Raw genomic sequence first — 26,734 nt, 5'->3', positions numbered from 1 at the left:
CCTCTCAGCATAACAAAAATTTCATTTACTGAAACTTCTGAGTGTTCTGAGAGTTTTAGTTTAGTAGATTTTTGATTTAGTGCAGTTTCCATTGAGGAAAGTGTGGTTTATTGTAGGTTTAGTTTGGTGGGTTTTGGTTAGAGTTTTATTGGTTTATTGGAGTTTTGGGTAAATTGAGGTTTGGTTATATTGAGTTTTGGTTTAGTTTAGTGGGGTTTTGTTTAATTGAATTTTGGATTAGTGGCGTTTTGGTTGAGAAGTTTTGGTTTAGTGGAGTTTTGGTTTAGTGGAGTTTTGGTTTAGTGGAGTTTTGGTTTAGTGGAGTTTTGGTTTAGTGGAGTTTTGGTTTAGTGGAGTTTTGTTTTATTGATGTTTTGGTTTAGTCTATTTGTGATTTATTGGAGCTTTGGTGTAGTCTAGTTTTGATTTATTGGAGATTTGGTTTAGTAGAGTTTTGATTTATTGGAGTTTTAGTTTAGTCTAGTTTTGATTTATTGGAGATTTGGTTTAGTAGAGTTTTGATTTATTGGAGTTTTGGTTTAGTCTAGTTTTGATTTATTGGAGTTTTGGTTTAGTAGAGTTTTGGTTTAGTCTAGTTTTGATTTATTTAATTTTGGGTTTAGTAGAGTTTTGGTTTAGTCTAGTTTTGATTTATTGGAGTTTTGGTTTAGTAGAGTTTTGGTTTATTGGAGTTTTGGTTTAGTCTAGTTTTGATTTATTTAATTTTGGGTTTAGTAGAGTTTTAGTTTAGTCTAGTTTTGGTTTAGTCTAGTTTTGATTTATTGAATTTTGGGTTTAGTAGAGTTTTGGTTTAGTAGAGTTTTGATTTATTGGAGTTTTGGTTTAGTCTAGTTTTGATTTATTGGAGTTTTGGTTTAGTAGAGTTTTGGTTTAGTCTAGTTTTGATTTATTTAATTTTGGGTTTAGTAGAGTTTTAGTTTAGTCTAGTTTTGGTTTAGTCTAGTTTTGATTTATTGAATTTTGGGTTTAGTAGAGTTTTGGTTTAGTGTAGTTTTGATTTATTGGAGTTTTGGTTTAGTCTAGTTTTGATTTATTGAATTTTGGGTTTAGTAGAGTTTTAGTTTAGTCTAGTTGTGATTTATTGGAGTTATGGTTTAGTGGAGTTATGGTTTAGTGGAGTTATGGTTTAGTGGAGTTATGGTTTAGTGGAGTTATGGTTTAGTGGAGTTATGGTTTAGTGGAGTTATGGTTTAGTCTAGTTTTGGTTTAGTCTAGTTTTGGTTTAGTAGAGTTTTGGTTTAGTAGAGTTTTGGTTTAGTCTAGTTTTGATTTATTGAATTTTGGGTTTAGTAGAGTTTTAGTTTAGTCTAGTTTTGATTTATTGGAGTTTTGGTTTAGTAGAGTTTTGATTTATTGGAGTTTTGGTTTAGTCTAGTTTTGATTTATTGGAGTTTTGGTTTAGTAGAGTTTTAGTTTAGCCTAGTTGTGATTTATTGGAGTTATGGTTTAGTGGAGTTTTGGTTTAGTCTAGTTTTGGTTTAGTCTAGTTTTGGTTTAGTAGAGTTTTGGTTTAGTAGAGTTTTGGTTTAGTAGAGTTTTGGTTTAGTAGAGTTTTGATTTATTGGAGTTTTGTTTTAGTCTAGTTTTGATTTATTGGAGTTTTGGTTTAGTAGAGTTTTAGTTTAGTCTAGTTGTGATTTATATTGGAGTTATGGTTTAGTAGAGTTTTGGTTTAGTCTAGTTTTGATTTATTAGAGTTTTGGTTTAGTAGAGTTTTGGTTTAGTCTAGTTTTGATTTATTGGAGTTTTGGTTTAGTAAAGTTTTGGTTTATTGGAGTTTTAGTTTAGTAGTGTTTCGGTTTGATGGAGCTTTAAGAATTTGGGTTTTGTTTTTTGTTGGGTAGATTTTTGATTAAGAGTTTTTGTGTAAATAGCTGGCTGAATTTAGACTAGAAGTCTGAATCAAAAGATTAATAAATGAATATTAGAGCACTGCTACACTGCTGTCTAGTAGGTTTACAGTGAATGGAAATGTTAGTGTCAACATTTCAGCCTGTAGTAAAATTATATTAATTTTCCCTTTTTCTTTTTTTCTTTTTTTTTTTTTACCTCGTTTTTTCCGGATTGCCTTCCGTCATGTTAACCAACATCCGCCTTTGCACCGTTTCCTCCTCCGCCCTCACAGTAAACACCCTTCAGTTAGAATATTGTGCAGATTTGCTCTCTCTCTCTCTCTCTCTCTCTCTCTCTCTCTCTCTCTCTCTCTCTCTCTCTCTCTCTCTGTGTCTCTCTCTCTCTCGTTATCTCCTCGAGCCGGGTTTACAGAGCACACTCTCCCAAACAAGCCCCCTCATTAACCCGCTTCAGCGTGAATAAATTAGAACATGCACCACACTTGCCCTTGGAAGACTGTTTAATGACACTTTACAAGACCAAAAAAGCAATTGCGACTTTTTAATATTCATGAGCATATACATGAAGTGATTAATATGCATGAGCCGCTTCCTGTAAGATAAATGGCGGTGGCCTGAGGCCCGTCTCCAAAGATGGCTTCCAGGTGAAACGGGGAGCGTGTGCTTTGTTTGCGTTCCCGAGACGCCTACTTCAGGGCTTCTCCCAGAACATTTCAACATAATCCCAGCAGCCGGCTTTTATCTGGCGACCCAGGTGTTGGCAATTACGGCTAATGCCATGTCACCCTGGCAGTCAGAGCTGCCTCCGCCGCGGTGCAGGGTGCTGTAATTCTCAGTCAGAGCCTGGGAACTCAAGCAGCAGAATGAGGGCTTTGTCTTGCTTTAACAGCGAGATGGAGAGAGTGTTTCAGTTTATATCGTGTTCTGTAACTTGTTTCCTACATAGTCCTCTAGTTTCCAACATCTCGGCACATCTGCTCTACAGCAGAGTGTATAATGTATAGAAGAAAAATAGTGGGGCATAAGACTTGTGTGTTTATATAACATATGGTTTAATATTTTTCAGTAATACAGAGTGTGTACCCCTGATAATTTTTTATGGTTTTCCTTTATAAATCTCTGGTTGTTTGCAGTCGCAAACCCCCCACCGTAGCATTAGGTAAACCCAAAAAGAAAGGAAAAAATTTATGCATCTAATCTGAAGAGTGGGATCTTCAAAACAAATATATTAGGAGCAACCTAGTGTCTATAGCAATGCTGCACAATGTGCATACACATTATTATCTGATTTATGCAAATACTTTAATTAGCAACCACCTTGCAACACCTTAGCAACCGCCTAGCATCTGCTTAGCGACATCATAGCAACCACCTTATCTCATCTGATCTCGTTCTTGTGAACCCAATATCGTGACTCATCTCATCTCGTTCTTGCAAACCCAGTATCATGTCTCTTCTCGTTCTCGTGAACTTAATGTTGTTTCTCGTCTCGTTCTCATGAACCCAATTTCATTTCTCCCCTCATTTTCATGAACCTAATATCATGTCTCTTCTTGTGAACTCAATATTGTTTCTCATATCGTTCTTGTGAGCTCAATATCGTGTCTTGTCTCATCTCATTCTCGTGAACCTAATATAGTGTCTTGTCTCGATCTTGTGTCTCATCTCCTGATCTCTCCTCATCTCTCGTCCTTTCATATTTCCTTTTCCCACCCTCTAATGTACAATCTTTAATCACATTTTTTAAATGCATCTTGGCATGTTCTCCTCCACCAGTCTTACACACTGCTTTTGGATAACTTTATGCCACTTCTGGTGCAAAATTTCAAAAGTTCAGCTTGGTTTGATGGCTTGTGATCATCCACCTTCCTGATTATATTTCAGAGGTTTTTAATTTGGTAAAATCAAAGAAATGATTTTTCCAGAGCTGTATATGAGATACAAGAAATGCAAATTTAAGTCCAGCCTGAAAGAAAATAAAATAACAGCCCTTTTCACAGAGCTGACAGAACCTGTGGCCGTTTGAGAGCTGTTAATAAAGAGTTTTACGTTTGTTTTGACGTGCTAATTAGATTAAACAGAATTGATGCATCGTTGCTGAGATAATGCACATTTCATAAAGTAATTAAATTCAGAATTTCACCCGCACAGTAATGAACATTCAAGGTTAGGTTCATAATGGAGCGAATCAGTCAGAGAATGGCCTCATACAGAGAGATCTGCGCACAGCAGGCCGATTAATGACTTCTCAGCTAAAGTCATGAATCAAAATTTCATAAATGAATTAATGAATTGCATAAATCAACAAAATGTATTTGCCTTTCATCACTGTAGAAACAAATAACCTCGCTCACTCATAACAGTATAATCTAAGATAAACGTTCAGGCAGGAAACACATCATTAATCAGCCGCTGGCACTTTCTCCCTGCACTCAGGCTTATTAACACTTTTTACACTAAAACACTGAATGCATTGTTTCCTATCACTTACAGTGGCAGAGACATTGCAGATAAAATCTGATTATTAAATTGTCTTGGTATTTAATTATTTTTCTATTAAAAAGCACCAGCAGCTTTTTGTTAATTGAAAAAAGAAACAATAATAGAAATTAAACAAATAATAATATTAATAATGTTGCAGTTTAATCATTAGTTTTATTTATTTCATTTATCACAAGACAAACAAACTTGAAATAAAGAATACAAAGATAAGCAGTAATGGTTTGGCATTTACCTGCCAAAAGTTATGTAATAGGAACTAGTATTGTATCCCATGACTTTTGCCATTTCCCATGAAGTCTAAAGAATGCTGCATTGACCTGTGGGATATGTATGTGGGGTCTCCTGCATTGTATGTAAATGCAATTCATGTATTTCCAGAGTCGCTTGTCAGTTCACATGGACAATTCTAGCCAGACACCACCAGTCACAATAAATATCACACATTGTACTGTCCACTGTGTGTGGTAATGGATGGAGGAATGTTAAATTCCAGCACAACACCGGCAAAGGAACTCCAAGTCTGATAATTTACATTACCTTGCCATACTTCCACATGAGTATGCTGGCCAGTGTTCAGCCTTAATCAGACGATAACACCTCACAACTTATACAGGTGTGAACATATTCTGTAACCATGATATAATAACAATAGAACACGTAAGGAAGGATGTAGTAAATGTAAAAGTGTTACACAAACCAAGATACTGTGTTTCTGAGGCTGGTAACCCTTTTTGAAATTTAAACTTTTTCAAATTTATTTTCTGGGGTGGGCCTGATGAGAGCCAGTTTCATCCTAACATTTATTTTTTGTTCTTTGCAACTGCACATGAGGATTATTATAACAAAAAATGAGTAAGTAATTACCTCTTGACAAGTTCAGCACAGCTGTTAACTAAAAGTCATTCCAGGTGACTGATCCATTGTAAAATATTGTATTTTTCGCACTATAAAAAAAGAAAACTTTTTTAACAATTTTTCAAAAAATCGTCAGTGCACCTTATGTATGAATTTTACCAGTCAGGTTATTAAGAAGCAGTGAAGCCACTCCTCTGAAGTACAGCATTATACAAAAGTTTCAGTTCAGTCCTTCAGCACAAAGGCTGAAACAACATTAGCAATAGCCGCTAACTGCACCATTAACTCTTTCACCACACAAACACCGTTGTTTACTGTGTTTAAACAACCTACGCTGATAGCACCCTGGCTTACCGGAACACTCAGGGACCTCAGTCTAGCGCTATCGGGTGGCGTTTACTAGCGCTGATGCTAACCGCTGCTAGGGCTGATGCTAATCACGGCTAGCGCGTATGCTAACCGCACTAAAATATTGGAAATCTAAGCTTACTGTACAAAAAAAACGGAAGCACTTTACTCACCCAAATAAACAGTTTTCATGAAAGAAATCTGTGTAGATTAACATCCAGTGCTTGTTAAAAAAAAAAAAAAAAAAATTGTTTTGTTTTTAAGAATTACAGTTTGTTTACTTAGGCACTTCCCCCAGCTTCCCCATTAGAAGGAAACATAGCGACACCCTTGTTGCTTACTATTGTCGCTTAAAATGTGCCTTTTAATCCGGAGAACCTTATAGGCTGATTTTATGGTATTTTAAGCACATGGCACATTTTATTTATTAATTTATTTTTGCATTATGTTAAATGAAAATACTACAATAGTATACTTTACACTGCCTTACGGTCAATTGAACCATGATTGTTTACGTGTGTGTGTTGTGATGTAGAAACTACTCGGTGGTGAATATAGCCAAAGGGCAGATGGAGGTGAAGCGAATGCCGTGTCCGGGATCGAGACTCACCTGCCAGCTGAAGATGGACAACACCTTGTGGACCGCCACTGAGGTGGGTGCTTCTGGGAAATGTAGTCCATATTTCACCATACCTTTTTTTGCTAGTATGCTACATCATGTTGCCATAGATACGCCACTGAGGAGTGTAGGCTGGGATGTGAATTGAAAATTCTGTTACATGGTAGATATTCATATTCATATTTCTATTTGTTTTAATTTCCTGTGATAAAACAACAACGGATTTTCTGCTCTTAGACACAGAATGCCATTGTTTGGATTAAGGAAGGCCTCTGGTTTAGCTGTGGAAACAAACACTGTTAATAGGTTTTTTGTTGTCGCGGTTGTTGTTGTTGTTGTTGAACGTTGAATTGATTTTTTGGCCCTTGCCGCATCACGCAAGCTGCTTACAGCGCGATTAGATTTCCAGGCCGCGTGGGTTTGTATTGTCTCACCGCCAGTTCTTTTCTTTTCTTTAGACAACTTGGCCACGTGTCCGGCCCAGCGCTCCGCAGGGGAGCCGGCCGAGTGAATGGAGATAACTATCTTGATCTTGATACCCCAGTCAATCCTGATTTCATGTGCTTGTTCTCAGGAGCAGGAGGTCTTTATCTACAGCCTGAAAGAGATGTGTCCCCTGAGCCACCCGCAGAAACTGCTCTCCTGTCCGTCGGTGGTCACTTGCCTCACGCTGCTGCCGGCCAGGACGGAGGTCAGTATCAAAGTCTGCTGACATGATCACTGCTCTTCAGCCTGGTGTTTATCCTGGAGCTATGTTATAGTAGTTACAGTGTATCACAAAATTGAGTACACCTCTCACATTTCTGCAGATATATAAATATAAATAAATATATTTTCAGGAGACAACACTGAGAAAATGAAACTTTTTTAACACCATAAAAAAAGTAGTCTGTGTTAGGGCTGCAGCTATCAATTATTTTAGTAATCGAGTACTCCACTGAAAAAAATCGATTCGATTAATCGAATAATTGGATAAAAAAAAAACGTATTCGCTTGCTTAAAGAGCAATTAAAAATACACAAGAGAAAACAAAACATTTCGCTATAATAAATAATAAATAACCAATTGGTTTCCTTTTTTAAATAAGTAATTTTTTTAACTAAATTAAACTGCAAACACAAATAGAAATAAATAAAGGAATATTAATAATTTAATAATTTGTACTTTAATAAATTAAGATAAATTATTTTGAACAAGGATTTCTTGTAAGTATCAAAAATATAGGGCAGTAACCAATAAAAAAAGGCATTAACATTTGCTTTGTGTTGTGAATCTTAGTTTCTGAACAGCAGAGATGTTGCCAATTTGAACCACCAGGTCAGTGGATTCAGGTGTGCATCTGAATTTTGTAGTACATCTCTCTCACACTCTCTCATACTGGTCACTGAAAGTTCCAACATGGCACCTCATGGCAAAGAACTCTCAAGTTCTCAAAGGATCTTAAAAGACGAATTCTTGCGCTACATGAAGATGGCCAAAACCCTAAAACTGAGCTGCAGCACAGTGACCAAGATCATCCAGCGTTTTAAAATGAGAGCTGGATGATCATTTTGTCAGTGTTTTTCCCATGAAAAAATATACTTACATATGCAGAAATGGAGGGAAGTGCTCACTTTTTTTGTGATGCACTGTATAGGAGGACTTAAACAGTCAAGTCACCCTGTTTCTGCACTTAGTCTTTAACATATCATTTCTATTTAGTATATAGGAGCAGTTTGTAGTTGTATTGTCCTTCTTTTTTTTCTTTCTTTTTTTTTTTTTCCCGTACTTTATTATCTTCCTTTCACCGTGTTGACCAGGCAGTCACAGGGCATATGATGATATGTTGCCCATGATAAAGATGATATAACAATATTCTGATTTTGTGATACTCGATATATCGTGAAACAATTCTCTATGATACTTAATGACATCTGTGTTACTGAAGAGGATAAAATACTGCTAAATAAGCAAATACCAGAAATTTAAATGGATATTTTATCTTTTATCTTTTATCGTTTTTGTCATGCTTATATTTCAAATGATCAAACAAACTTTCATATCAAACAAAGATATATAAAAATATAACCTGGGTAAATATAAAAATATAAAAATCACTTTTTAATTTCATTTGTTAAGGGAAAAAAAAAAAAAAAATCAAAACCAATCTAGCCCTATGTGAAAACGTGCTAATCACACTTTTTGAAAAGCTAACTTAAATTTTACTACTAATCACAACCAGGCCTGATTACTGCCAGACCTGTAGAATCAAGAAATTTCTTAAATCGAACCTGTCTGACAACATGAAGCAGATAAAAGATCTCAAAAAAACCAACACATCATGCCACAATCTCAAGAAATAAAAAAAATAAATAAAAAAAAACTGAGAAAACAATGTCATTTATCACCTATCAGATTAGAAAAGGTTAAATTCTAGGTCATTTCTAAAGCTTCGGGACCCCAGTGAACCACAGTGAGAGCTATTATTCACAAATGGAGAAAACATGGAACACTGGTGAACCTTCCCAGGAGTGACCAGCCAACAGAAATTATCCCAAAAGGGTATGGACAAGGGTGACACAACCAAGTTAAACGATTTAGGGAGTAAAACTCTTTTTGCACTACATATTGATAGAATAATTAGCTATGATGGATGGATGGATGGATGGATGGATGGATGGATGCTTTATTTATCCCGAAGGAAATTTAGAAGTTACTAAAAAAAATTATTTATACTGCTTGTAAGGATTTTTTGGGTTTCAGATATCTTTTGGATAATTAAACATGCACCGGCTCAAAATGATGCCAGAAAACCATTGCTGTTTCTGACAAATGAACATAATAGGTGGGTTAAGCTGTCGCATTGATATGTTTCCAAAATTCAGATTCACATTTTTTTTTTCTGCTGGCCCTTCTGGATTATAATGGCAGTATCTCTAATGCAGGGGCTTCAAGGTGCTGCAGGTGACTCATCATTCACATACTAATTGACCTGTTTACCTGAACATCACTCACGCTGCAGTTAGCTTTATTACAGACACTAAAACTGCTTGTCTTCTGTGTGAATTAGCCACCAGCTAGTTCTCGCTCAGGCACTGTGTGTAGGAAGGCCTTGGTTTTTTTTACGATGCCCACCATTTTCCCACCTTTCTCCCCTCCTCTCCCTCCTCCTGTTTGATGTGCGCTGAGTCCAGGTGTTAGCACTCCAGCTCGTGGAGGCAGATGGCCCTCACTTCCGACAACAATGACAGAGCGCTCCTCATCCCTCTCCAAACACACACTTAGACTGCCCATACACACTTTGATGTGGCCTCCTCCCGCGGCTTTGATGCGTTCTCAGTCAAAAGCAAACGCTTTCAGAGCCATTTTAAGGAGGAGAGAAGAATGAATACTTCTTACAGAATAACTCCTACGCTGGAGATGATTGATAACATACTTGTGTGGAGAGGGTTTCTGTGCTGTACTGTTGCATTAAGATCATTTAAAAGCTTACTGATTTTCTAATATGATGTATTGCGGTGACCCCAAATTTCCATTTGGCCATTACAATCAAATCATTGAAAATCTGTGCTTAATGTAAATAAACTAAAGCATAGGGCTGGGCGATAAGAAAAAAAAAATCTTTTCACGATATAGCTTTTCAAATCAGCCGATATCGATATATATCACAATATAAATCAAATCACTTTCTGTTACACTTAAAGTTTTCTTTTTACTCATAAGTGACAGAATAAGGGAGTTATGGCCAAAATCACTAGCAGCTCAGAGCCTTGTGGACAGACACTAGTATGTTCACAACTTGCCAGGTGGGCCCAAGGTGCTCAGACAGCTTTTAAATTAATTTTAAAAAGCCATTATACATCCACACAGGTCCGGAACCCATCCACACAGCCCCCCTAAAACAAGTACAAGGGGACAAATATAAAAACTCTAAATAAAATTCAGACCCTTTACATTATTTGTCTGTTTAATTTAAATTGCAATAGCACTTTTTAATATAATTATATTTAATCAAGGGATTATTTCCCTCCCTGAATGCAGGCAACTACATAAAACAAAATACAAGAGTATATCACAGTGTTCATTTTGAAATGTGGTTTTGATACAGTTTAGTCTTAGTCTTTTGACTAAAATGTAAAACAGACCCAAGAGATGACACTACCACCACCATGCTTAATAGATTTCTACGGTGTTACAGTGCATGCCCACTGACACTTCTTCAACGCATGTCGCCGTGCCGAATCTCTCAGCTCGCCGCGTGTGGGCGTGTCCGTGATGTTTTTGAATTTAAATGAAGCAACAGATGTAGTCAATCATAAGATTTTACATTTTTAGTAAACCTCACTGTGATCTATAGTTGTATAAATCCATATTCCGCCATTTTTAGTCTTTCTTCTGTGTTTGAAAGGCAGCTGTTCTGTGTGTATGAGGCTCCTATGTGTGATTCATTGGAATAAAGTTGAGATCTGCTGAACTTTTGTGCCGGATGGCGGGACTGCGCTCAACGCAACGCAACCCAGCATGCACTGCGGCATGCGGCGGCTCTTTCCGTTGAAATGAATGGGATGCATCGGGGCTTAAGTGCCAGTGGACACGCACCGTTATTGTTTGGATGTGTACTAAATTATTCAAATACTAATAGCGCCCCCTTGTGGAGCAGCTAAAATCTGCTAAATGTGAGTGACTGAGTTACTGACTGAGTTACTGATAAATTTACTTACATAGGACTTATTTACTTACTAACTTGTTTAAAATTCAGAACATTATGAGTGCTTGCTATTAAAACGGCCATGAATTGTCTCTTAAATTGTGTTTTTATCTTCACAGTCGCTTCCCCGTGTTTTTGCCGGCATGTCTGATGGACTGGTGGCGGTGTACACTCTGGTAGACGACATGCCGCTGGAGGGAGAGACCTACGTGTGCTCTCACACTCTGAACAAGACTCTTTTTGGGATAGAGGATTTGGACCCCCGACAGAGGCCTTACCCCGTACGGACGATAATTCCGGTCCGGACCGACTCTGAGATGTGGTATACTAATGGTCCGGGAGTGCTCGTGATCGACAGCCATACCTTACAGCCAGTCCGTCGCCTGGACCCGTACCTCCCACCCTCCTGCGTGGTCTCTATGGTCTCTTCTTCAAGTCTCCGTGGTGATGAAGCCGTGTGGTGTCTGGACGATCACACCAACACCTTGCTGATGTATCACGCTGCTACCTACCAGCTTTGCGCCAGCTACAACTGCAGCGACCTGCACCCGCTACGAGACGTCTTCCCCATCCAGGTTCCGTCGCAGGCCATCACAGACGTGAGCTTGGATGCTGATGTTCCTCCGCAGGAGGAGAAGGAGGAGGAGAAGCAGGAAGAGGAGGAGCCCTTCTCACCTGATCCAGAAAAGGATGTAACAGTGACTATCATCCACAGCAAAGAAGCTGGCACTCAGATCCTCAGGCAGCAGGACTCTTTAGACTACTGCTCCATTAGCTCCTCAGGATTCAGCTCGGAGCAGCTGGACCAGCTGGCCCTCAGCCACTTCGATGCTTCCAGTTCAGGAGCCCTGAGCTCCCTGGCCAGCTCCAGCAGCATGCCCTTCTCCACAGACTGTGAGGACGGAGATAGAGCTCAAGACGAGCAGGTCTCAGCAGAGCCGTCCCCTCCAGCCAGCGTGGAGTCAGCTCCACAAACCCACACTCTGCCCTTCCTCAAGGCCCTCAACGTGGTGCCAGTCAACAGCACAATATGGGTCCCCAGGTACTATCACCATATCATACTAGCGCATTCCTAATGTACAGTGCTGCCGTATCTGATAGTGAAAGCAGTCGACAGTTACGCAAGTCATAAAGCAAGGGTCTGCAATTAGTATTGGCCACGGGCCAGATATTTTCCAAGCCGTTAGGTGGCGGTCCACGAAAAAAAAACAAAAAAAAAAACAGTTTTTGGAAAATTAAGTGTAATGGGGTTGTTGAACCCAATTGCAGAACCATTGATTTTTAAAGCAGGTAAACCCAAGAAGAAAGAAAAAGTAAATAAATAAACACACCGCTCCTCACGCGGGATTAAACTTGTGTCGTCAGGGTCGCGGTCCAGTACACTACCGCTGTCCCAGCTAGTAAATTGGGACACGGCCGGTAAAAAAAAAAAAAAAAAAAACGCTGTTATAAAGAAATGGGGAGTGGAAAACAATGGTCACGACGAGCGCAACAGAGAGACAGAGAAGTGATGTAAACAAAAGCTCACCAGAGAAGCATTTTTTTTTTTTTTTTTTTTTTTTCCCCCCATTATCATTCATTATAGTTCAAACAACCTCACGGATATTTCTTGCATGCAGGCCACATCTGGCCCAGGATCCGCCTATTGCCGACCCCTGTCATAAAGTGTACATTACTTATTGATATGAGAGTACTTCATGCTAATAATTTGATTATTCAGCCTATTTAATAATTAAATAATAATAATAGTATGAAATAAAATGTACTTCCCGAGTCAAATTAGCAGTTTATTAAGATCATTTATCTGGATATTAAAGCTTAAAGTAAAAACATCAAGAATAGAAATTACCTTAAAAAGGCTTATTTCAAATCTGCTGCTTCATAAAGGCTGATTTTGTCAACATTTTTGGGCATTTCACAAATATTATAGCTGAGGATACACAATGATATTAAATTTATATTGTATTAAAGACTAAAATTCCTCCCAATTCTTTAAATCACTCAATGATTTGCCCTTTCAAGGGAGAAATTGGAAAATCTCCAGATCCGCTGCTCCATTTTATACTAAATCATTATTAAAGTCAACGATTTTAAACAGACATCACCTGTTTAGAATTACATCAATATTTAGTTTTATACCTCATTAATAGTTCTAATTTACCTACTTTTTTTGCAGGAATTGCATTGCAGGGATAAATATGCATTAACAAATAAAATGAAGTTGAGCAGATCGAACATGATGTATTGCGTTTATTCAGTTTATGTTCTGTGCAATTTAGTAAGTCTGAAGAAATGTAAGAAAATTGCACATATTTAATTGCATTTTCCATGCTATCCCAACAGTGTATGGACACTGAATACACTGACATCAAGTACATCTAAATGTGTTTAACCTGTTTTTGTTGGAGTTACTGTCTCTGCTGCATAGAGAAGACTGTTTAAATACAATAATTGCATTAGGCATGGTGCTAATTAATTGTGTTTATCTGCTTCAGTCATATTCTATTCTCTTCAACAAGGAATAGACAAGCTGTGTGGATATGTGTATTTGCACATCTGTGTCAGTGGACAATGGGTTCTGCTTAAAGTAGATTAATACAATTATTAGAAGGGGTGATAATTTATATATTTATTACAATAAAGCCATGTAATAATTATTCTATTATCACTATTTAATTTATGTTAAATAATATCAATAACATGCTATTCTTCTTTATGGTTATAACTGAAACTTGTATGTTCCCCTTCTGCTGTAATCATAGGGAGTTTTTACAGTAATCAGGTTAAACAGGTGTTTCTCTAGCACTCAGCGCAATTCAGCTGCCTAAAAAAAGAACTGTGATAAAAAATAAAAAAAAAAACACTTTTTACGCTCCGAAATGGGTTATGCTCAGTACTGAGAGAGTCACCTGGTTGTGTGGATGAGGAAATGTACTGTGCATTGTTAGGAGTGTTTGAGAATCCCCGTACAGAACAATGCATCCCATTCTTCTAAATAACTGTTTGCAGTGATTAACAGAAAGTACTGTTTTGGAACTGATTTCAAAAGCAGTCCAGCGCTGAGGGCTTTTCACTGGTTCTGTGGAATGTTTAAGGGTGTTTAGGGAAATGGTTTTGGGTTACTGGAGAAGTAATGTGATGCTTCCTTCAATAAAAAACAATAAAACAGATTAAAATGATAATAATCACCAGGCTAATATTCTCTATGGAAATAAAACACGAGCATGGGAATATAATTTAATATATTCTCAGTATATTACTTTTCTGTATAGGACGTCTCTGAGGAATGCTGGATGGCTGTATATGTGATTACTCTGTGATTAAAAAATGAATAATTCATGCTTAAAAGCTGCAGTTGTGCTTGTTTATTGCAGGCGTGGGGGGGATGTTATGGTGATTGAGGTGCAGGAGCAGGCAGGGCAGCTAAAAGGCCGGGTGATTGCGGTGCTGACCGTTCCAGGAGTTCAGGAGTATGGGTGAGTTAAACCCAACACACACACACACACACACACACACACACACAAACCCCAATACTTCCTCTGCCAACATTCTCATGTAGGCTTACATGTGTGAGATGGGAGATAGGTGGGTTCCAGGTGGGTTTGTACAGGTATATGTACACATTTTTACTGGGACCCAGTTCGGCTTCCTGTTTCCTGTCATTACAGCCCACCTTAATCTCCCAACGGTCCCATCTAGACCCTATAATGTGTATTTTTACTAACCCAGATGGGGTCCGTGTTTAACCCTTTCTGGTCTCTTTACTGAACACTGACTGTGGGACCAACATGTAGCCCATCAACAACATTAGTGATGCACCAACATGATTTTTTTTTTTTTTTTGCCTGAAACCAAAGGCCAAATACTTAAACTTTTTTGAAAATTAAAATCCTTTAATTTTCCCAAAAATCTTCAGTGCACCTTATAATCCAGTGCTCTTCATGCATGAATTCTACCAGTCAGGTTTTATAGAGCAGTTAAGCCACTTTGCAGACGTACAGCGATATAAGGGTGACTTTTTAGTAAAGTTTCTCCAGCACTAAGGCTGGGTGCAGCAGCATTAGCATTAGCATTAGCCACTAACCGTGCTAAGTGCTAGCTCTTTCCCCGTTCAGAGGTGAGTATATTGAACTGTAGTGTACATGTTAGCTGTGTTAAAACAAGCTATATGGGTTTACCCGCTAGCTGATAGCGCCCTGGGTTGCCAGAACACTCAGGGTGCCACTAGCGCTGCGGATAGCAGCTAATGCTAATGCTGCTACACCCAGCCTTAGTGCTGAAGAAACTTTACAGAAAACTCACCCTTAGACAAAATACTGGAAATCTAAGCTTACTGTAAATAAACAGAATCCCTTTACTCACCCAACTAAGCAGTTTTCAGGAGAGAAATCTGTGCAGTATTGCAGTTTATTACAGTTTATTACAGTTTATTTAGGTGCTTCCCCCCCCTCTTTCCCATTAGAAGAGAAACATGGTGACACCCTTGTTAACTTCAATGTAGGCATCCTTACTGTTGTCCCTTAATGTGCCTTTTAATCTTCCTTATATATGAAAGTAGTACGGACAGTAAACGTTCATTGATAGTGTGCCTTATAATCCGGTGTGCCTTGTAGTCCATAAAATATGGTATATTAATCTTTCTCAGTGGTAATCTCCTGGTACTCAAACTATTATAGTGATTTCACTGCTTCAACATTACTGAAATCCAGTGTGTTGAGAGCAGGGAAAGCCCTAAAATGTGGAAGGTTGAGAAACCCTGCACTGTATCCTCTGTTAATCGTTACTGCAGTATTGATCTCCACAGGGTTTATATAGTCAAGACCTGCAGTATGTAAATAAGCGATCAAATAAATCACTGGTTTACTGTGGGTTTTATTAAACACCCTGATCAATTCTCATGAATCCTAGATGAGTTCTTGGATGTTTTATTGAATCTGGGGTATTCACATCCTTAAACGAGGATACACTGACACTGGAGTCGTGGGAAAGCAGTATCCCAATTAATAAAGAAGTGTTTCCTCAAGGCACGGCCTGGGAATGCGCACACCTGTACATGTTGTGAGGGGTTATCTTGTGAGTGAGGTTGAATACTGGGCAGCATGTTTGTAGCCCGATGGTGTAAATTAGTAGAGTTAGAGCGAGGCCTGATAGTGGGTGAAGATGGATGGTATCGTCTATTTCTGAAGAAGTGTTAGCAGTTAGAACAGAGAAGTGACTCTAGCATAAATCACTTTCACAAACTCAGATTTCATTAATATGTTGTAAATGGAAGCAAGCATTTGCGTAGGAACAGGGGGGGAATATCAAAAATAGGTGGATTTGTCCTCCCCAAAAATGATACTGAAAAAAAAGCAGAAATTGTTTTAAAACAAACTTTTATTTGAATATGCACTGCCGCCATATAAAGAACCCACTTTTGGAAGCATGTTTCTAATTAAAGGTAGCTAAAGCAACTTTCTCCGCTTTTATCAAGAAGAAAAAAAGGAGGTGGTACTTTTCATGACGTGGGTGCAGATTTAGGCTCTACTATGGTGCTGAATTCAGCATCCCCGCCAGGAAAAGCACCTTCTCTCGGAAGAGGCTGCAGGTGATGTTTCTTTTTCCTTATTTCTTACGAGTCATCATATCTTAGAACAGTATCTTGGGTATTTCCATTTTGTAAGTTTAAAGCCAAGAATACGTGAAAAAGCTCCTGAGAAAGTGGGCTTTTCCTGGCGGGGGTGCTGAATTCGGCACAACACCGGCTTTACGCGCGACGTCAGTAATGACAGTAATAAATCGCAACAATTACAATACACTGTAATCAAAGCAACTTTTGGGTAATGTTTTGTTCTGCTAACAGACTAGGAGCATTTATCTAACGTTTATATTAACTGTCAAACCCGCTTTTACACCTTTGGGACCAAGTGTAGGTACCCATGACTACAACACAGATATATGCATTATATATTTTTTAATGCAAATCCACCAATTAACCTTCACATGTGTCCTTCATTTTACATGTAGTGGTGGTGATGTCAGGGCCGTTTCACATATTATGTAAATTTGTACATTTTAATCCCATTTGCTTCCCAGTTCCTGGGAAGTATGTTCATGAATCCCATGTGACTCATTTTTTTCTGTGTTATTCTTCTTCTTTCACATATGAAGCTTTAACCTGAGCTACAGGACTGAATGTTAGTAGTCCCTGCTGTTGGTCAGGAGTCCATATAAAGATTAAAGTGGATTTTGTATCTTTAATTATAAAGCCGCAGAGCAGCCTATAAAGCTGCTGCATATGAGAGGAGGGCAGTTGGGCTTGAACACAGAGCACAGTATCATTTCAGAAAATGGAAACGGTCCAAAAAGAGCAGAGAGCCAAGTGTGAGGCGTTTGACCAGTTGTACCAAAGGCTGTGACCTCAGTGTGTGTGTGTGTGTGTGTGTGTGTGGAATGGCCTTCCCTCATCAGGCTTTAATATGGCAGATCTGTGAGACCTCTTTATGTGTGTGCGAGAGGGAGAGCGCGAGAGACCGAGAGCCAGAGATAGAAAGAGAGAGCACGAGAGAGAGAGCACGAGAGAAAGAGAGAGCACGAGAGAAAGAGAGAGCACGAGAGAGAGAGCACGAGAGAAAGAGAGAGCACGAGAGAAAGAGAGAGCACGAGAGAAAGAGAGAGAGCACGAGAGAGAGAGCACGAGAGAAAGAGAGAGCTAGAGTGAGAGAGAGAGAATCTAGATATTAATTTGCCGATTCAGCTTCAATAAAGCACATACAGATCATTCATCATGTGCTTAAGGGCTCACAGCACTCCTGTAATTATATTTCTAAAATACCCAGCAGCTGCTCAGAGAGAGAGAGACAGAGAGAAAGACAGAAAGACAGAAAAAGAGACAGCGAGAAAGAAAGAAAGAAAGAGATAGACAGACAGACAGACAGACAGGCAGACAGAGAGAGAGAGACAGGCAGGCAGAGAGACAGAGAGAGAGAAACAGGTGCACAGAGATATATATATATATCTCGCCTCCGTTCAATGAAAAACCCTTATCTCCATTTTTGTCGATTTTTAGTTTACTACATAATTTGATCAAACTTAAGCTGTCCCTTACACTGTGCCAAAATTTCTTGATAAACGGACCAATAGAAACTCTTCAAAATGACCTGGATTAAACTCTTTTTACATTGACTTCCCCTAAAATTGTACAAGGTTTTTTCTCTCATCTGTAAAATTGCTGTTTTGGAGATGAGTGTTTTTCATTGGACTATATATATATATATATATATATAGAAAGAGAGACAGACAAAAAGAGAATGTGAGAGAGGGGAAGGGATAGAAAGAAATGAAAAAAAGGGGGAAGGAAGAATGAGAGTTGGAGAAAGAGAGAAAGAGGTGGAGAGAGATAGAAAGCGATGGAGGTAGAGAAAAAGTTGGAAAGAGGAGTGAAAAAGAGAGATAGATGGAGGTGGAGGGAGAGATAAAAGAGTAAGAGACAAAGAGATGGAGGTGGAGAGAGTTAGAAAGAAAAGAAAGAGTGACAGAGAGAGCATGCAAGAGCATGGAAAGAGAGAGAGACAGATAGATAGAATGAGTAGGAGGAAGAGTAAGTGAGATGAACAGAAAGATAAAGAGTTAAAACAGGATGAGGGTGAAAGAGCGAGAGAGATGGAGAGAGCATAAGAGAAAGAGAGCATGAAAGTGGGAATGAGAATGATGGAGAGAGAGAGAGAGAGAGAGAGTGCAAGAGCGCTCAAGGGTTAGACTGAAATAGAAATCGACAAATATTAAAATGGAATTTCTAGAACATCCAGGTGGACAGATTGTGGTCATCTTCATAGCCTTTGGCTCATATGCACACACACAAACACACACACTCTCTCTCTCACACACACACACACACACACACACACAAACACACACACACACACAGAGATCCAGCAGCAGATCATGAGCTGTGTGTGGTGAAATTGGTCTAAACGAGCAACGCCCGAACAAAACTGCTGAGACCACTCATATAAAGTCTTTATAGACCTGCGTCTCTCTCTCTCTCTCTCTCTCTCACACACACTCTCTCACACACACACACACGCACGCTGGTTCTTTAAGACGTTTAACAGGCTCTTAGCAGCGTTAGCGTCTTTAAATAGCTTACACATTTTTACAAAAGCAAATTCTTTCCTAAGCCCATCATATCATCCCTTCAGCCTCTGTTTAACACAGCAGCACAGCAGCTGCTTCAGACAGCCAGAGCCCAGCAGTGGGAACCCCATTAAGTCCCAGTAAATGCCAGCATTAACAAAACACATGACGACATTTTGTATGAATTATTTATCTCCTCATTGTCTGCAGCTGATTGAAATATCTGGAGAAAATGTGGAGACCACATTCTTTGGTCTCATTTTTTATAATAAATACTGTAAAAATTTCAGGATTAAAGCGGCATTATGTAAGTTGTGCAGTGTAATTCACTTATACTCCACTGCAGTAAATACAAATCACACCTTCAGTGCCCCTTTATAGACTGCTGTACACACGCATTTCTGGACAAGCTACAAAAAATAAATACAGAAGCAGATTCTGAAGGAAGGAAAAGAAGCATGTGGGCTGAGGCAGTAGAGTATTATTACAGGATTTTACATAAATATTACTTACACAGTTCCATAAAAAGCTCTTGCGCATCTCCACCAATGCTATTCTCCCTGTTACAGTCAGTGGAGTATCAATATGATTCTAAATCGGATGTTTTTAGGTAAAAAAAAATAATATAGTTTTATGTCATAATGTAATATAATTTAATCCAAATAAATACTGTGTGCATCATAAAGGGCACTCATTGCTATGTTATAGTGGGGAAATTATATATATATATATATATATATATATATATATATATATATATATATATTTTTTTTTTTTTTTTTTTTTTTTTTTTAATCACTACTCACAGTGGACTGAACTGCTTGATTTTTTTGCACTAGGAGTGGCATAAAGTTATCCAAAAGCAGTGTGTAAGACTGGTGGAGGAGAACATGCCAAGATGCATGAAAACTGTGATTAAAAACCAGGGTTATTCCACCAAATATAGATTTTTGAACTCTTAAAACTTTATGAATATGAACTTTTTTTTTTTTTTGCATTATTTGAGATCTGAAATCTCTGCATCTTTTATTTTAGCCATTTCTCATTTTCTGCAAATAAATTCTCTAAATGACAATATTCTTATTTGGAATTTGAGAGAAATGTTGTCAGTAGTTTATAGATTAAAATAATAATGTTCATTGTACTCAAACATATAGCTATAAATATATTGAAATATAGTGGCTATTGTTGCACAACATGCTTAATTTAATTTATTTTAAAATTTAATTGATTTTAATTTAGGCCTGTATCATGTGGAATTATTTCATAATTAAATACATTAATACTGAATAAACTAGGTATTTAAAGGAAAATCTGCTTTTTGCTTCTGGTGCTTAAGGCTGTATTGCAAACTCAATGAAGGCAGTCTGAGACTCTTGTTCTGGGAGTGTTCTCAGTGGCAGGTCTGCCATTGACTAGACATGTCTGGCTCTGCCTCTGGTCTCTGGTGCACAGATAATTATTGCAAATTTGGCAACTTTGTCAAAAAAAAACCTCTGGCTTCATTTCTTTAGAGTGGAAAGGAATGGGACCAGAGTCCATATTTTATACAGCCGTTGAACACTAGGCTTTATTCTACCCTGAAACCGGACATTGTTGAGCTCATGACAGCTGGGGCTCATCGGGACTCCTCTCACCCTTGCCCTATCTAATGGAGCTGCTCTGATGTGGGCTGCAGACAGCCTTCTCCCACAGTTTTTGGCCTTTGACCGAGTTTTCCAGCTAGGCTAATCTCAGATTGTCAAATTCACAGAATGTTGTATGGAGTGTGACTCATGGAGCAGAAACGAAGGCATCCAAAGGCTGTTTTTTTAGAACAATGTTCTAAATACTGATGTGAATTTCTCTGGCTCTGAAGGAATCACCCTCATTCTGTATGCTACTTGGCATGCTAGCTCCTGATTGGCTTATTGTTTAGGTTGCTGTTGTAGCTTGGATTTAGTTTCACCCCACTGAAATCTGTTGTTTTGGTGCCAGATTCACTAGGGTTCCCTCTGCCCTGACCACAACCTTTTAACCATGGTGGAAGGCCTTATGCCCCAAGTGTTTTATTTTATGAAAATCAAAATAAACTGACATGAACAATGCCATAACACATGGTTCTAGTATTGTGTCCCTTTTGTAATGTCTAATGGAAGCTAATGCTTCACATTAAATTATTTTAATTGCAGAGAAATTCTCTACTCGGAGGCCAATCGGGGATCTCTCTGTGCTTAGTCATGTGTGAACTACTGAAGATACTTGCTGAGTCGCAGATGCCCAGCAAATATTTGGCATGCTAGATATCTGATCCAGTCGGAGACTGGGAGTCAGGAGCAGCGGCTACCACCAACCAATGGAATTACAGAGAAAGCACTGGTGTGTTCAGTTCTGGCGTGTTCTCGTGAGGAAAAATAATGCAAGTGTGACCCAGTGTCACCAATCAGTCATGTACTGTGAAAGTCTTAAAATTTTAGGGGCTCGAAACTTCAGCACAAGCAGTCGTGAAGTGTGAACAGCACAACAAGTAACGATTTAAAAATTGATGTAGTGTGAACCTGGCATAAAGGGCTCTGACAATGACTTGAGTCATTTGTCTGTTTGCACAGGCAATTCCAGACTGTATACACAGTATTCAATTGACACTCTGAATTGAGAATTGTTAAATTCACTCACAACTTCAAAAATGGAAATTGATCCATCTGACACCCAACTATTAGGCCTCACTCCATTTTAGATAAGTGATCAGTGTTCAGCCACACTCACAAGATAACACCTCACAACTTATATCTGCCACAAAGTGTCTGACCTCACAAATTTACAAATCTTCCGACTGTCTGAGTGCTGAATAGCATACAGTTGCAAGAAAAAGTATGTGAACTATTTGGGAATACTTAAAATTCTGCATAAATTGGTCATCAGCACCTGGATGTTCCACAGCAGTACTGGCTAAATATACTGTGGAGAGATTTAACCAAAATTGAGTTGTTTAGAAGGAACACACAGCGCTATGTGTGGAGAAAAAAGGCACAGCACACCCTCATCAAAACCTCATCTCAACTGTGAAACACGGTGGAGGGGGCATCATGGTTTGGAGCTGCTTTGCTGCTTCAGGGCCTAAACAGATTGCCGTCATCAACAGAAAAATTAAGTCCCAAAGTAACCAAGACATTTTGCAGGAAAACTTAAGACCATCTGTCCGTCAACTGAAGCTCAACAGAGGATGGATGATGCAACAGAACAACGACCCAAAACATAGAAGTAAATCAACAACCAAACGGCTTTAACACAAAAAAAAAACACATCTTCTGGAGAGTCCTGACCGCAACCCAATTGAGATGCTGTGGCCTCATGACCTCAAGAGAGCGATTCACACCAGATATCCCAAGAATATTACTGAACTGAAACAGTTTTGTGAAGAGGAATGATCCAAAATTCCTCCTGACTGTTGTGCAGGTCTGATCTGCAGCTCACATACATTTTCCACCCCTCGCTGTGGATGTTAACATGTTGTGTTCAATAAAACCATGCAGACATATAATTTTTTGTGTGGTATTAGTTAAAGCAGACTGTGTTTGTCTATTGTTGTGACGTAGATGAAGATCAGAGCACATTATTGACCCTTTTATGCAGAAATTCAAAGTAATCCCAAAGGGTTCACATAGTGAAAAAAATTCTCCAGTGCTTCACTTCTGTTAAAGCAGCAAAGGGGAACTGACTCCACACTAATGTTGATGAAATTCAAACTCCTGTCACTTTTTTAGGGGTCCCAGCTCTCTACTTTTGTCCTAATAGTGTATAAATTCAGGAGGCATGCACAATTAAGGACTTTGTGACTTTCAAAGACCCTCAAGGCGTTCATTTGTATCTTGGATGCAAGGTAAGTCGCCTGTGTTAGATTGTCAATATTGCCGCTGCTGTGGCATAAAACTTCCATGTAATGGAAGCCAATCGGGGCCCAATTTACTTCTCACAGATGGGCATGCATTGATTGTCCATGACTGCCCTTGCTCAGCCGATGGGTAGTTTTTTTGGTTTTCTGTGTTGTGAATGAGAATGGCAGCTGGATAACCTTATATATGAATCTTGCTGATTCAAGAACCTCCAGTCAACCTTTTCCTGAGCTGAAGGAACAGCTTAAACGTGATGTTTTATTAATGAGCACAGGGGCCTCTGTGTTCGGAAAAAGGTCAACCCTGCAAGCCTGTCTAACGTAGATGCTGAAATTCCTGACTAATATCTTGATCATGAACGTTGACAGCGTTTTAGCTAAGACCAGGGCTGGGGAGACTCATCAATATAATCGACAGAAGATGTGGATTTTCATAATGTGCATCAATACAGACACTAAATAGTGTATTAAAAACACTGTAGCACAATTACAAGTGTATTAATTAATGTAATAATTATAGAATTATGTGTCTTGGGACAGAGGCAAGTATCACAGAGAAGATACAGTGTGGACCCCATGCTCAATATAGAGTGGCTTGCAAAAGTATTCATAAACCTTGAACTTTTCCACATTTTGTCACCCTATATCCACAAACCTAAATGTATTTTATTGAGATTTTAAGTGATAGACAAACACAAACCATTGCATAAGTGTGAAGTGGAATGAAAATGATGCATGGTTTTCAATATTTAAATCAAATAAAAATCTGAAAATTGTGATGTGCAAAAGTACTCAGCCCCCCCCCCCCCCCCCCCTATATCAATACTTGGGTGAGCCAGCATTTGCTGCAATTACAACTGTAATTGCTTTGGGGTTTGTCTCTACCAGCTTTGTGCGTCTAGAGAATGAGATTTTTGCAGATTCTTCTTCTGTTGGATGGAGAGCGTCTGTGAACAGCAATTTCCACCACTTGCCACTAAAGCTCAATAAGATTTAAGACTGGATCATTATAATATTCTAACACATGCATGTTCTCTGATCTAAATCATTCCACTGTAGCTCTGGCTTTATGTTTAGGGTCATTGTCTTGCTGGAAGGTGAATCTCCGTCCCAGTCTCTTGTTGAGTCTTTAAGTCTTTTGTTGCCTTTAACAGGTTTTCTTCCAGGATTGCTCATGTATTTATCTCCATTCATCTTCCCATATAAAGGGGGCTAAATACCTTTGCACGTCACACTTTTCAGATTTTTTATTTGATAAAAGTATTGAAAACCATGTATCATTTCCGTTCCACTTCACACTTATGCAGTACTTTGTGTTTGTCTGTCACTTGACATTTCAATAAAGTTTGTGGTTGTAAGATGACAAAATGTGAAAAAATGGATGTACTTTTGCAAGCCCCTGTATTTGCAGTACTGGTGTTACAAGTGCTTAGAAGCCGTTTACCCTTAGCAGTGCTAGAATCAAGTTATGTGAGTTCATCGTTCCATGATAAAATAAAATAAAAATATTAGGGCAAAACAAGATGGCTTTGCGGTTAGCAAAAATGTTTGCCCCCCCCCCTAGGGTGATGTCGATCAGCACATGGTATCTGTGAGCTGATGTATCTGAACCGAGTCGCTGCGCTTTCCTCCAAGCGCACAGTGATGCTACTCTGCAATGATGCATCAGTAACAGTTGGAAAAGAGGTGGTGGCTGACTTCACATGTATCGGAGGAGGCGTGTGCTGATCTTCAGTCTCCAAATGAGAAAAAAAGACAAATTATAAAAAGAAAACGCATACACACAAATACACTTTAGAATAATTGATACATTTGTTGTTAGATTAATTACCTAATTGAGGTAAAGAATCATTAGGTTCAGCCCTAGATATTTCTGAGATTCTGAGATTTCAGTTCATTTTGGCAGTAGTTGATGGCTCTATTTAATTCTGCAACAGGGTCACACCCAGGCACACTCTGGGTGGCACGATTGTGATCCCTGTCAGGAACCTGAGCTACCACTGCAGATCCTCCACAGGAGCCAGACCAAAATAAAATTGTTTTGTGTTCTCTCTCTTCCAAGCTCATAAGCCTTGCCCTACATGTGAACCGAGGCACAGTGGCAGTAGCTGCACGGTGAGCAAGCAGAGACTCGGTCTGGATGCTGCAGAATGATTTATGGAGGTTACAGTTGACTATTTCTCACAAGATTAAATGCTGAAAGGGTACTCTGAGGTCATCTCGGTGGGCTGTATCATCTCAGTGAAGCACAGCCCGAGAAACACTTTAAATTTATCACCCAGGAGCAGTAATAAGAGAGAGTGCATGATGAGTTCTTGCTTTTTGCTTTTCACCTTTAGCTGGGATTGATTCTCGGTTGTGTTATTAGCCCTGTTCGTATGAGAATAATGGTCATGGGGTCTGGGGTAATTTTGTCTTTTACATGTTGCTGCTACTCCTTATCGAGACAATTACAGGCTATATCATCTACTGTCTTTCACTAAACTCAGCACTGCACTTAGTCCCAAATGAATGCACATCTTTTGATTTTCTTCAGGCAAGCAGTGAGGAAAATAAGTATTTGATACCCTGCCAATTCTGCAAGTTTTACTACCTTTAAAGAATGAAGAGGTTTGTATTTTTCAGCTGTGAGACAGAATCTTAGCCCAAAATCTAGAAAATTACATTCATTGCCATGACTTTTAAATAATTAATTTGCATTATGATACAGTAGAAAAACAGAACTTAATATTTGGTAGAGAAACCTTTTTAATGCAATTACAGAGGTGATGTTTCCTGTAGTTCCTTCCCAAGCTTGCACAGACTGCAGCAAAAAAATTGGCCCACTCCTCCATATAGATCTTCTCCAGATCTTTCAGGTTTTAAGGCAACATTGAGTTTTAGCTCCCTTGAAAGATTTTAATAGGGTTCCAGTCTGGAGATTGGCTGTCTAGGCCACTCCAAAACCTTGATATGCTTCTTACTGAGCCACTCCTTAGTTGCCCTGGCTGTTTGTTTTGGGTCATTGTCATGCTGGAAGACCCAGCCATGACCTATCTTCAGTGCTCTGACTGAGGGAAGGAGGTTGTTGGCCAAAATCTCATCATATATGACCCCATTAGTCCTCTTTGGAGAAAAGCATCCCTAAAGTATGATGTTTCCACCCCCATGCTTCACAGTCGGGACAGTGTTCTTGGGCTTGTACTCATCCTTCTTCTCCGTTTTGCTCTAGATTGGTCTTATTTGACCACATGACCTTCTGCTTTGCTTTTTCACATTCAGGCATCTTGTGATAGGGGGATTTCTTACTTGTGGGTGGGAAATGGAAATAATAAAATAAATTGGGGTAAATTTGGAGGTGCGGGCATGGGGATGAATCCAGTCAGAATAGAACTAAATGCCAAACCAGTAAATGAGTGAATCACACAGATAGACTTTTTTCTTTCTCAATGGGCCATTCAAACTTTTGAGAGTATTAAACGGTCTGTGTATCTTCTGCTTTGAGTTTTATGTAGATTTTTATCTTCAGTGCCTGGAGCTCCCCCAGTGTTACTTCCACATTACGGTCCACTGAATAGCCCACATCAACCAAACTCTGCTGACAGAAGCTTTGATTGATGAGTCTCAGCAGATGTCTTGGAGCACATCATCTCCAAAAAAAAAAGACCCGTCAGAGCACCAAGTTTTCATACACAAGTGCCCATTTTAGAGCGATCAACTGACATGTGCCAAACAGGGGCTGAATCAAATATCATTCAGCAAGGGCACGCGTTGTATTACCATCAATCCATCTCTCCCGGAACAAGGTTACCACAAGAAAAGCAATCTCACAGAAGTGTGACTTGATTTTTGGAGCCTTCTTTATTAGACTGCTTCTAAATAAT

The 26,734-nt window shown here is 38.9% G+C and overlaps 1 protein-coding gene across 2 annotated transcripts in view; it reads left to right on the top strand.

Moving 5' to 3' along the window:
- lrrk1 (leucine-rich repeat kinase 1) overlaps nt 1-26,734 on the top strand; it is a 150,066-nt gene that overhangs the window by 117,589 nt on the left and 5,743 nt on the right. For both annotated transcript variants that reach the window (XM_049465458.1, XM_049465459.1), the window contains 4 exons: nt 6,115-6,232; nt 6,773-6,889; nt 11,005-11,927; nt 14,260-14,361. In XM_049465458.1, coding sequence (XP_049321415.1) covers nt 6,115-6,232; nt 6,773-6,889; nt 11,005-11,927; nt 14,260-14,361 — 1,260 coding nt within the window. The remainder of the gene's footprint in view (nt 1-6,114; nt 6,233-6,772; nt 6,890-11,004; nt 11,928-14,259; nt 14,362-26,734) is intronic.

Source organism: Astyanax mexicanus, chromosome 16 (genome assembly GCF_023375975.1).
Source record: "Astyanax mexicanus isolate ESR-SI-001 chromosome 16, AstMex3_surface, whole genome shotgun sequence".
Taxonomy (NCBI): Eukaryota; Metazoa; Chordata; class Actinopteri; order Characiformes; family Acestrorhamphidae; genus Astyanax; species Astyanax mexicanus.
The sequence above is the reverse complement of the archived record's forward strand: the minus strand, read 5'-3'. Positions and strand labels throughout refer to the sequence as shown.